Here is a 12809-nt window from a genome sequence, read left to right as displayed (position 1 = left end):
GTGGGGGCGGGCTGGGGTAAGGGCAAGGGGTGAAGTGGGAACAAGGTAGAGGGGAGCAATGGGGGGAAAAAGAGGAACAACTGTATCTGAACAATAAAGATTTATTTTAAAACAAAAAAAAGTAAAAAAAAAAGGAGTATAAGGAAGTACTTACAAAACAGTCGTGGGATTTAAAATACAACATAGGGAATCTACACTAATAAAAGACAAACATGCAAATTGACCATACTTTTGCTACGCCTTAAGCCACACCCACCAGCCAATCAGAGAGGCCATATGCAAACTAACCCAACCAAGATGGTGGTTAATTTGCATATACCTGCTGGGAGCGAAGACTGAAGACAATGTGGAAGTGAAGCACTACAGAAGAGAGCAAAGTAGAGGCGGCAGAGACAGAAACGGAGCCAACGCTGCGGAGGCAGGAGGCGGGAGGGGAAACCCAGCCGGAGTGGCTGGGAGCGAAGCCCGCCTCAGGGGCTGGGAGCGGGAGGGGAAACCCAGCAGGAGCAGCTGGGAGTGGGAGCGAAGCCTGCCTCAGCGGGTTTCACTGCCTTCCCTGCTTCACTCGAGCCACAGGAAGCCCTATTCTTGCAGGAATCTTCCTGCAATGGGCCTCTAGTATAGTCAATAATATTCTAGCCCTGGCCAGTGTAGCTCAGCAGAGCACCGGCCTGCACCACTAAGGATTACAGGTTTGATTCCGTGTCAAAGGCACATTCCTAGACTGCAGGTTCGATCCCTGCCCTGGTTGGGGCTCGTGTGGGAGGCAACAGATAGATGTACATCTCTCTCTCTCTCTCCACCCTCCACACACACACCCCCGGCCCTGCCTTCTTCCCTCTGACCAACTCTCTCTAAAAAGCAATGGAAAAAATATCCTTGGGTGAGGATTAAAAAAATAAAAATAAAATTCTAATCATTATGTATGGTGTCATTGGGTACGAGGTTTGTCGGCATGATCGCTTAGTAAGTTACATGATGTCTAATTACTGAGGTGTACATGTGAAACTAATATAATATTGTATGTTTACTATAATTGAAAATAAAAAATGCTTTAAGAAGAAGGAAAAACTCTCTGGTAAACACTGAAAAATTTTAAATATATATAAATAATAATTCAATACAAGAGCTATGGAATCATAAAAATTGACCAGTTAACCCAAAAGAAGGCAAAACATGTAGAAAAAAATAAAGAGGCCCTGGCCTAGGGTAGTTCAGTTGGTTAGCGCATCACCCTGACCCACCAAGGTTGCGGTTTCAATCCCCAGTCAGGGCACATACAAGAATCAATCAATGAATGCGTAAATAAGTGAAATGTAAATGAATATTTCTTTCTCTTCCTCCCCCCCACCCCCTCAAAAAAAGATTTAATAACAGGAACACTGTGAGAACCTTGCCAATGCAGATGAAACCAAACTGACAATCAGCTTAAATACGTGAAGCCTGTCAAACATAAACCAAACATCAGCCGGTTATTTGGTCTTTTGTGGTGAAATTGCCTATGGCCAACTGTGTGGCAAAACATACGTGGCAAAAATGCTTCCAGCAAAGATGCTTACAATAAAAATGCCAAACACAGGCACGGACAGGTGAGTTATATGCTAAGGCAGAGAATGCAGTTAGAGCACAGATTTCACCTGGTCCAACATGGCTTAGGGAAGCTGCAGGCCCAAGAAGGGACCTGCAGGGCACAGTGGGGCGGGAAGCCTAGCACCTCCCACCGCAGGTGAAAGCTGGCCAGGGGTGATGCTGCAGGAGCTGGGTTTCCTTCTTGAGTGAGGAAACAGCCTTAGGGGTAAGAAGTCTGCCTGTGATGTGGGGGTCTGTGTGAGAATAGATGGCGATACTGGAGATGACACATGGGCAAGAAGCAGCAGGCCCCCAGCAAAACTGCACGTCCACGCACACTCCCTTTCTGCCCTCCCATGGGGCTGCCCCCAGGTCTCAGGCCTCTCACTGCAGGTCACGGTCAGGCCTGGGATGCCGCAAGCCTGCCTGGTCCCCTTCTCTCTCCCCAGCTTGCCTGGGCGTCCAGAGCTGCACGGCTCTATCCCAGCACCCTGGTGGGCTTTCAGGCCCTGAAATCTCTTCCTGTGAGTGGCCACCGAATTTCAACAGTGGCAGAACTGGCCCCACAAACAACTCAAAAGAAGCCCCTGCTGCCCGGCGGGTTTAGTTCAGTGGCTGAGCGTGGACCCAGGCAACCAGAGATCATCAGCTCATTCCTGGTCAGGGCACGTACCTGGATTGTGGGCTCGATCCCCAGTAGGGGGTGTGCAGGAGGCAGCCAATTGATGTGCTTCTCTCTCATTGATGTTTCTCTCTTTCTCCCCCTCTCTCTAAAAATAAATTTTAAAAAAGAAGCCCCTGTTGAACTGAGGCGAGGGCAGGGGGGTTTGGGGGGGGTCAGGGCAGGCTTTTCTCCTGCCCTATCCTGGACCTGGGGTTTCTTTCTTAGCTGCCATCACCTGTGTCAGGATCCATCAGGATTTCTCTCTCTTCTGGGTTACGCTGCTCCCACACGCAAGGCTCTTCCCTGGGCTCAGCTTGGGATGGGGCCTCTGGCTTGGGCCCAGGACCCTCTGCGTCTGGAATGAGTTGGAAGGAAGGACTAAGTGAAGCTGAGCAAGGGGTTATGATCCAGGGCGTTGGCAGAACTCTCCCCTCCCCCCTGCTGAGTGCCCCTCTTGGTGGTAGCTGTTATGTGAGCACGGCAGGTAATCAATCTCTTAGGAGGAACCTGAAAACGAGTCCATAGATACCCCAATTTCTGGTGTGGAAATAGCTCGTCTCAGAAAGCCAACAGCAGGCCAACTATGGCTTATCCAGGCTGCTGGGATGTAGCCCTTCCGACCCTCTTCCAAAAGAGTGGTGGCATTCGATTCTATGATCAGCCCTGTTCCTGGATTTTTCATTCTCATCCGATTAGGAACCATTCTATCTCCTGTGCATTATAGAAACAGCCTGGCCAGGTAGTGTGAACGTGGGCTGAAAGCACGCCACGCCCCTCGGTAGGACCGCGGCCACGCAGGCGGGAGGAGTGCTCACCCAGGGACATGAGGGTTTTGTAGTTCTCTTTCACAAGGTTGTTGTAAAGCTCCTTCTGCCATCCATCCAAGTTCTTCCACTCGTCCTCAGAGAAGTACACAGCAATGTCGACAAAAGTCACCGGAACCTGGGCCAACAAGAGTTTTAGTCTGCACCCCCCGTTGCCTCCCCTTCTCACACCTGGGGGCCCATGTGACCCTGGAGCCTGGCCTTTACTCTCCAGGGCTCCCCGTCCTCCTAATCCAGCCCGCTCCATTTCAGTGGGATCAGTCCATTCTGTTCCTACCTTTGCTTCCAGAACAATGATGGTCAACACTGCCTTCTTTCTTTTTTTTTAAGCATTTACCATACCCTCTGTAATTTCACTTTTAGGTTACTGGGTTCATGAAGGCAGAGCTAGAGGAGTCACTGTGCTGCTTTTGGTGCTCAGGGAGACGGGGTGTGGTCAGTTCTGAGTGGGTATCGGTGAGCCAAACACAGTAAAACCCTGTTATAAAACCTGTATTTCTGGTCAGGTCACCTCTGGGCACACAGTGACATTTTTGGTCACTACCCATGTAATAGCTAAAGGCATGCGAGGAAGCCCGGGATCGCCGCCTGCTTTGTTCAGTTATGTCCCAAGCATCTAGAAGCACAAAGTTTGAAATCAAGACATTTGCTGAATGTGCTGAATTGCAGTTGCCAATACCAGGAAGTTCCACTGTAGCCTAAGTCACCCACCACCTACTGTCAGTCCCTCGTTATCCCAGGCAGTCTAATCTGTTATCTAAGCTGTTATTTCAGTTTGACAAGGATACTTGTCTGTCACTCACCAGCATGGCCTCACCTGGGACTGAATCGTTCAAAATGGTTTCACTTCCATGATTTTAATAACAGAACTTCCCTTCTCTGACCACAGAGCCTTACCTCCCACCACTTTCACATCCCTAATGGACCAGCCTTTCACCCTCTCTCTGAAATCCAACCCCTCAGATCTGCCCCAGGCTCTAAGCCTAGTCCACCAGTCTCCTACCTGCACATACAGAGCCACCTGTGTGCAAATGAGAGACAGCCCTCAGGTGTCCGCTCACTGGTGCACAGTGTGGTGGGTGGGCAATGTCCTCCCATTAATTAGGAATGCCAGCCCGTGCACCAGTGCTCACAGCCCTAAGGGCCTCCTGCACAGGCACGATGCACACACTTACATGCTGATCACAGCTCACCAGCCATCTTGAGAAACAGACTCCCTGGACCCTCAAGAGACGTGGGTGAGTCCCCAACTTGGAACAGCCAATGCAGACCACTTTCTTCATTTTGCTTCCCTGCTGCTAATAAAAATCACAACATTCTGCGGTGACGCCCAGTGCATTCATATCCCTTGCCTCAGGCTGCTCCCTGAGAGGCTTCTTTCAAACTCTACCCCACGTTCCCCAGTCTCTCCTTGATCTCGGGGAGCTGTTGGCAAGCTCCCTTCCTTGCCCTTCTCTTTCTTGCCAAGCCAAAGCCCTCCTCATGTGCCCTTCATTTCTCCTCTCCCTCCTGCCTGGGAAACTAACCCAAATGGCCATTCAGTCTCCCCTCCACTGGCTTTCCCTCCAGGGTCTCCAACCCAAGAAGAATCCCACTCAACTCTGCTACTGCAACCAACTCTACATTCTCCTTTCACTTGAAACACCCAAGACACACTCTGTGCTTTCTTCTTCACAACTCACACATCCTTGAACCTCTTAATGTGTCTCTACTAGCCCCCACTCTCTGGAGGCCCCCCTGGAAGGCCATCGGTGGTCTCCTGCTGTTAACCTGCACCCTTTTAAAGGTCACACCACTTTGGTGGAATTTTTCTCCTGCTTGGTTTCCACAACGATGCTGCCTCCTGCCCTCGTGGCTCATGTCTTCTTTACAGCTTCCTTTTCCTCCCCAAAGACCCAAGGTCCTGCCTTTGCCCTTCCCTGTTTCTTCACTCTTCCCTTGGCAATTTCATTCTTTTCACAACTTCAACGGTTACCTCTTTGTAGACGACACCCTTCAATTTTCGTTGCTCCCTCCATAGTTCACATTTCGACAGTCTTCTGAGTGGCTCCATTTAATCATCTTTTAAATACCTCAAACTAAACGTATCCAAAATCAAGTTCATTATTTTTTTGACATCCCAACTCCTCTGTCTCACTTCACCATTTCTGTGGACTGTCAACATCCTAGAACCATATTCTCACAGCTGAAATTCTCACAGTCACTTTTGAAAACTTCACTATGTCAGGATACAACAGAAGTCTGAGACATGGCCCGAGCCTACAGTCTAGCTAGATAGATAAAAAGCACCCACAAATTATCTGCAAACCAATGAACAGACACAACAGAATCCAAGAGGCATCAAGGATCTGTGAGCCAACAGTCTTCCTTGAATCTGACAAAGAGGATGCATCCAGCACAGCCAAGAGTCCACAATGAATTACAATAATTGCTAACAATATGAACTTATATCCTTACAGTGCTTTATGGTTGTGGGGGTTTCAAATATGTCCATATATTCTTTGACAGTCCCTTAAAAAAAGCAGAGCCTACTTCTCTCCCCCTTGAGTGTGGGCAGGATTTAGTGACTGTCTTCTAAGAAATAATGAAAAAGTGATGGCGTATGATTTCTGAGACTAGGTCATAAGAGACACTGCAGCTTCCATTCTAGTCTCTCTCTTGACTCACTCACTCTGAGTGAAGTCAGCTGCCATGTCAGGAGGATGCCCAAACAGCTCTGTGGGGAAGCCCAGAAGGGGAGGAACTCAGGCTTCCTGTCAACAGCCAAATGAGTGAGTGATATTGGAGGCAGACCCTCCCACCTCAGTCAGGCCTTCAGTCAATAGCTTCATGAGATTCTGAGCCAGAACCACTCAGCCAAGCTGCTCCTGGATTCCTAGCCCACAAAAGGGGCAAGATTTGTTTAGGCTGCTCCATTTGGGGGTAACTTTTTACACAGCAATAGGTAACTAATTCATAGTGTTGTCCCATCAGCAAAACCAACAAATCCTCACAACTCCATGCACTAAGCATGTTATCACCTTCGTTTTCCAGAAGAGAGCACAAGCTCAGAGAGACCAGCTGGAAATTCCCCAGACTGGTATTTATTTAAACTTCACTTCTTTCAAAGGAAGGATCGAGGATGCTCAGCGATAGCAAAACCCCTACTTGACCAATGGTAAGGGAACCAGTACATATGAAGCTGAGATCCAAACCCCAGTCCTCTGACTGTGGACCCCATAACCATTCCCTCATTCTGTGATGGCATACGTCACCTCCGGGGTCCTCCAACGTACAGAACACACAACAAGGCCACGTAAGGACAGAGCACCGAGGTCAACCATAAAGCACAGTGAGAGGTGTTGACTGTGCTGGACAGGCACTGTAAAAGCCATACTGAAAACCAGTTTCATGGACTGCGGTGGCAGGGACGGCCTTATGGAGGAACCAGGCCACTATTCCAACTAGGTTCTATGAGGGCTCAGTTAACCTGTGTCTAACAACTCCTCTGGCGAAATCACTGCACGTTGCCTCTGCAGATACAGACATAGAAGACCCGGTCCCGTACATGGGAGTGTGAGCTCTCCGGCTGGAGTCACTCAGTAAGAATTTTTTTGCATACCGACCAACTAGGCACAGAGACACAACAGTGAAACAAGCAGACCTGACATTGTGGTCAGAGAGAACCAACCAAGAAGATAAAAACAGGAGTCAATATTTAAGATGCCTGGTGGCGTAAGTGCTTGGAGAACATGAGAGCAGGCACAGAGAAAAGAGCGTGCTGGGGTTGGGGAGGCGTGGCTCCCTGGGGCCACAGAAGGGCACACTGATCCAGTGACGACTGAGCAGACCTTGGCGGAAGTGACAGGGAGGGAAGGAACTTTTCAGTGGAGGGAAGTCCCTCAGGGGGATGGACAGTGTGATGGCAGAATGGTAAACAGCCACTGTGCCAGGAAGGAGTGGGCAAAGGGGTGGAGTGGAGATAAGGTCAGAAAGGTGGTCAGAGAGAGACAGCCATTGGTAACCGAGGGCTTAACACTGAATCAGACGGGAAGCCAGGTGAGGGTCTTAAGCAGAGGGGTAATATGACTGCCTTATATTTGAAAAGGACCACTCTGGCTGCTCTGCTGAGGATAGGTCATATGGGCTGGGGGACAAGGACAGAGACAAGGAGCGCAGGCAGGCGGCCATGGCAAAAACCAGATGAGAGATGAGGGTGGTGGGAGTGGTGGAGGTTGCAGGAATGGTCAGACTATGGATATTATTTTGAAGAAAAATCAGATGGTATTTACTAAATATTGGAAGTTGGTGTGAGAAAGAGGAAGGAGTGTGACCCCAACGCTTCTGTCTTGAGCAAGTGGAAGGATGTAGTTGTCTTCCCCAGAGATGAGGACAACTTTGGGCAGAATAGGTGTCAGGCAGAGCGTCAGCTCAGGTAGGTCATGTTAAACCTAAGATATTTACCAACACCCCCGGGGAGATGCTGAATGTGAATCGCATTCAAGGAAGTGTGGGCAAGGTAAAGAGCAGGAAGATATGACAACGTTTGGGAGCTGACAGCACACCGATTGGGTTTAAAGCCCTGAAACTGGATGAAATCGTGAGGGAGGGAGTGTAGAAAATAAGCTGAAGGTCAGACAGAACCCTGCCCACTCCAAACATAAGAAGTCGGGAAAGGAGGTGAAACCAGGGAGGAAGAGAGGAGCAGCTAGTGAGGTGGGAAAAGAACCCGGTGAGGTGGCCTGGAAGCCACATGAACGGTGTCTCAGGGAGGGAGAGGTCACCTCCAGGAGATCCTGCGACGGGCCAGGAGGATGAAGGCTGAGAACCGGCCACTGGCTTTAACACCATGAAGGGCATGAGGGCTCTGGCAAGACCAGGAGGATGGAGAAGTGGTAGCAGAGCCTGATGGGGTGGGTGCCAGGGTGCATGAGCCAATGAACACATTAAATGAGACGATGGAGGATGCAGCAGCAGAATCCAGTGAGAAACTCGACAGGATGGATGGTCCAGTTTCTTCCACAGAGAAATTTCAAGAAAAAGTGAAGGAGATGGAAGAGGAACCTACAGATTCAAAAAAGACTTAGGAGACAAAGCAATCACAATGAACAGACCAACAAACAAATGGGGGTGGGGTGGGGGGGTTACAACATTTTTTAAAGAACTGGAAACGTGAACACCAATTGGATATTTGAGGAGGTTGAAGCGTTTTCTGTGATGGTAATTATATTGAGATTATTCATTTTTTTAAAGGGAGTCTTTACCTTTTAGAGCTACATATAGAAATATTTATAAACACAATAATTAATGTCTGAGATCTGCTTCAAAATAAAATGGGAGAAGGCGATGGGTAGGGATTTAGATGAAACAGGATGGGCCAGGAGTTGATCATTACTGAAACTGGATGATGGGTTTGCGAGGTTTCATTATACTCTTCGAACTACTTTGGTATATGTCTTAATTTTCTACACTACAAAGGTTAAAAAGGGGGGGAAAGAAAGTGGGGAAGCAAGAACTGGAGACATTCAGACCAGTCGAAGGAATTCTGCTCTACAGCAGAGCAGAGAACCACGGCACTAACTGGAGGGACATGCAGGGGCCAGGGGGGTTTTTGATTGCGCACTGGCCAGTCCCATAAACAGGGAAGAGCTGATGATGCAGAAGAAAAGGGGGACATGCTGGAGTGACTTCCTGGAGTGACAGAGGACAGGGAGCTCATGGGAACAGAACAGGCAGAGTGCACAAGGCGGACGGACAGATGAATGCCGTGGCTGCACGTGGACGTCACCTGTGAGTGACTCCAGTTTTTCAGTGGACTAGAAACCAGGGCCATGGACAGAAACTGAGGTGTTGATGAGCCAGGGGAACACGATTGGAATGGGAACCGGAGCATGAATTCTCTGCGAATGGAATAGGAACTGTGAGAGGGGACACCGGAGGGTAGTGGTTATGACTTTCAAGGGATTCCAATCAGCGTGGTTTGGGTCTGTGTCCAGCCACGTTCAGACAAAAAGCATACACAAAGATAACCAACGACAAATGGTCACTCGGTGCCAAGTGGAAAACCCAAGCATGAAAGCTTAAGGAATTTGCAGACACCCGGACATCTCCAGGAGGGGAAAGGTCAAGGACAGAAACATGCAGACTCTTTGGGGAGTGGGAGGAGGCTACCTCCTGCAGGGAGGACGTTCCACCACATACCTTGGGGACCTCCCCCTTGCTGCCGGGGGGCAGCCGCAGGACCCAGAAGTTCCTGTTCCTCAGCAGGTTCTCCATGTTCTCCAGCCGCCTCTGCAGCAGCCCGTACTCCTGCAGCAGGGTCCCCAGCACGGCCCACTTGCTCTCCATGTGGTTCCCGAACTCCACAGCCGTCTTCTCGCAGTCGGCCAGCTTCTTCTCGGCTGTCCCCGTCCGTCCCTCCAGATTTAGCAGCTGGCTGGCCTGGGCATCCACCTTCCTCTCCACAGCTTGAATGGCGGCCACCACGGTCCAGAGGGAGATCTCGGCCGTGGGCAACTGGGGCTCTCTCATCACACGGTCAGGGAAGACAGGTGCCCTGTCTGGGAAGGGCGGGAACTGAAAAGGCATAGGTCGCCGGGCATCCATGTCCCATTCTTGAGCCTGGGTGCAGAGGGAGAAAGTGACAACCTGGGATGAGACCCTGTGTGGCGGGGGAGAGTGGCCTAAGAGCCCAACGAATCAAATGCCACAGATTCCCATTCTTCTGCCAAGCCCCCGCCTCTCAGGCTATGTTGTTCATGAATGTCCCCAGCAACAGCTCGAGCAGCCACCCACCCACCTTCCCATTTCCAACCAATCAGGTCACTAGTTCACCCATTTTGAGCTTTGGCCTTAAATGTCACATATGACTTTCTTTGAACAGAACAGCTACTTTCCTCAAGGGCTAGACTTAATGAAGAACTCTTTTCTTCTTTTTTTATTAATTTCAGAGAGGAAGGGAGAGGGAGAGAGAGACGGAAACCTCAATGATGAGAGAGAATTACCGTATTTGCCGGCGTATAAGACGATTTTTTGGCCCTGAAAAATATGCCTCCAAGTGGGGGGTCGTCTTATACGCCAGGTACACTTCAGATAGACTGCCCATAGTGCTTGCCCCGTGCCATAGTGGCCTCCCGATGCCCGCCCACTTCATTCCACATACCGTTCAGGCATCAGCAGCGCTGCTGGGTGTATGCTCGGCTGTTATGCGATTTTGCTGTTATGCGATTTTACCACACTCGCAAAATCGCACACAGCCGACCATACACCCAGTATGATAGCGCAAAATCACGAATCGCGATACCATACTGGGTGTATGGTTGGCTGTGTGCGATTTTGCGAGTGTGGTAAATTCGGGTTACCGTATATTTCTTTACATATGCATTGAAGATTCGCGATTTTGCGCTATCATGGTGCCTGTTAGAATGTTGAAGAGCTCGCACTTGCGCACTAGTGAGGTCCCAGGGAGATGCTGATGCAAGGGTGGACCAGACTGCTATAGTGACAGGGCGGGCCCTACCATACACCCAGTATGGTATCGCAATTCGCGATTTTGCGCTATCATACTGGGTGTATGGTCGGCTGTGTGCGATTTTGCGAGTGTGGTAAAATCGCATAACAGCAAAATCGCATATCAGCCGAGCATACACCCAGCAGCGCTGCTGATGCCTGAACGGTATGTGGAATGAAGTGGGCGGGCATCGGGAGGCCACTATGGCACGGGGCAAGCACTATGGGCAGTCTATCTGAAGTGTACCTGGCGTATAAGACAACCCCCCCACTTGGAGGCATATTTTTCAGGGCCAAAAAATCGTCTTATACGCCGGCAAATACGGTACATATTTGTTGCTTGCCTCCTGCACGCTCCCCACTAGGGATCGAGCCGGCAACCCGGGCATGTGTCCTGACCAGGAATAGAACCGTGACCTTCTGGTTCATAGGTTTCACTCAATCACTGAGCCACACCAGCCAGCATGATGCCCTGTTTAGGGTGGCCTCATGTTTTCTGTTTCAAGGTGAGAATTTTCATGTAAGTCAGTGTTCTCAACCTTGGCTGCACATTAAAATCACCTGGGAATCTTTTTAAAATCCTGATTTCTGGGCCTCATCCTCCAGAAATTCTGTTTCTTTGTTACTAATGTTGTGGCCTCACCCCATAACAAAGAAACAGAATTTCCGGAGGATGAGGCCCAGAAATCGGGATTTTAAAAAGATTCCCAGGTGATTCTAATGTGCAGCCAAGGTTGAGAACCACTGATGTAAGTCATCTGACTCTAACCTTCCCAGCAAACTCTAAGCAGGTTAGGGCCACTAATGATGATCTCTGCTTTGAAGACAGGCAGCTGGACCTTCTACAGCACCTGGTTTCATCGCCACCTGGAGCGAGCGACTCTAGCTGCGGCTGCAGGTAACGAAACACAGTTCAGGTCCGTGGTGCTGACACCTTCCGGGCAGAGTCGCACCAGGGGGGACACCACGCAGCCCAAGCGAGAGAGCAGACGAGCAGCCTTTTTTCCATATATAACTATTGATTCAGATTCCTTCCAAAATGAGAATAGGTTTGCCAAAAAAATGTCACTCTCTGAGGAGGGGAGGAGGAGACATCCCTAAGAGGAAGAGAAGACCTCTCAGCCCCCTCCCTCCCTGCCTCCTGGGGAGGGGTACCCCATGGGTGCAGGTTGGGAGCTGAATGAATCCTATGACCAAGTGAGGTTGGTGACCATTCACAGGTGACCTGGGGACTGGCCCCACACCGGACCAGCACCCAGCAGTTACTGGACAACAGCGGGTCTAATAGCGGCCTCTCCTTGCCACCAGGGACAGGAAGAGGTGTCATTTTCTGTTCTTGCTGCTGCTGCTGCTGCTGCAGTGGCCTCAGGCTGGGCAAAGTGGAGACCTGTTGCTTAGAGGTGACCTGGGCAGGCCTGGGGCAGGCATGCCAACCGCCCTCTCTAACTTGGAGCAGCTGTGACGGCCACAGAGGACCATCCCACAGCTTCCGGGAAATCACTGACACAGGAGAAAGGGGACCAGGCCTCTGGGCCCCAAACCCTGCTCAGAGACAGCGGTGTTTCCATCAGAGCTCTGCACGCGGGCTCATTGAGGCTTCCTTCCTGCCTGGCCCACAGAAAGCAACAGGGCTAACCGTGGAAGTCGGGGAAGTCACCAGGCCCAGCTAACTTTTCTGCGGTTTGGAGACCTAAAACTGAAGAATGATCAGACACAGCACCCGGCTGACCGGTCAGAGCCTGCTGAGAGAACCAGGCCATCAGCTGGGGGGCTCTGGGCGCCCCCCCACCCCTACCCAGGCCTGCTCCCAGGCTCTCCCGCAGGCCTCTCCGAGGACCACGGCCTGTGCACACAAGCCCGGCGCGGTGGCTCCCAGACTCGCCCGCATGCTGAGGTCCCCGCGGGGCTTTCGGAAATGAACGGCGCCTGCTCGCCACCCCACGGACGCGATTTCACTGGTCTGGGATGAGGCCTGGGCGGCAGGAGTCTGAGAGTTGCTCAGGTGATTAGAATATGCAGCCAAGTTTGCCAACCGCAGGAGGGAAGGCAAAGTCACCTCTCCACGGCCCCGTCACACCCGGTGCAGGGAAAAGTGAATGACTCGCTACACTTGGTGGGAGACGGCCGTAGGTTTAACACAGCCTTTCGTCCCAGTGGCTACAGTGGAGCCCTGCGGAGGCGGCCCAGGCGCTACCAGCAAACCCTCCGGCCCCCGCAGAGGTGAGCCGGGCCGGGCGCAGGTCCCCGGACCACGCGCTCCGGGC

General features: G+C 50.9%; 1 protein-coding gene across 1 annotated transcript in view; it reads right to left on the bottom strand.

Moving 5' to 3' along the window:
• The window catches only part of ZNF282 (zinc finger protein 282), a 25719-nt gene that overhangs the window by 12528 nt on the left and 382 nt on the right, over positions 1-12809 (bottom strand). The window contains exons 2-4 of the mRNA XM_006777178.2: positions 9238-9657; positions 3049-3175; positions 2469-2588 (exon numbers count right to left, since the gene is read on the bottom strand). Coding sequence (XP_006777241.1) covers positions 2469-2588; positions 3049-3175; positions 9238-9657 — 667 coding nt within the window. The remainder of the gene's footprint in view (positions 1-2468; positions 2589-3048; positions 3176-9237; positions 9658-12809) is intronic.

Source organism: Myotis davidii, unplaced genomic scaffold (genome assembly GCF_000327345.1).
Source record: "Myotis davidii unplaced genomic scaffold, ASM32734v1 scaffold49, whole genome shotgun sequence".
In the NCBI taxonomy this organism is placed as follows: domain Eukaryota; kingdom Metazoa; phylum Chordata; class Mammalia; order Chiroptera; family Vespertilionidae; genus Myotis; species Myotis davidii.
This window is presented reverse-complemented; position numbering and strand designations above follow the sequence as displayed.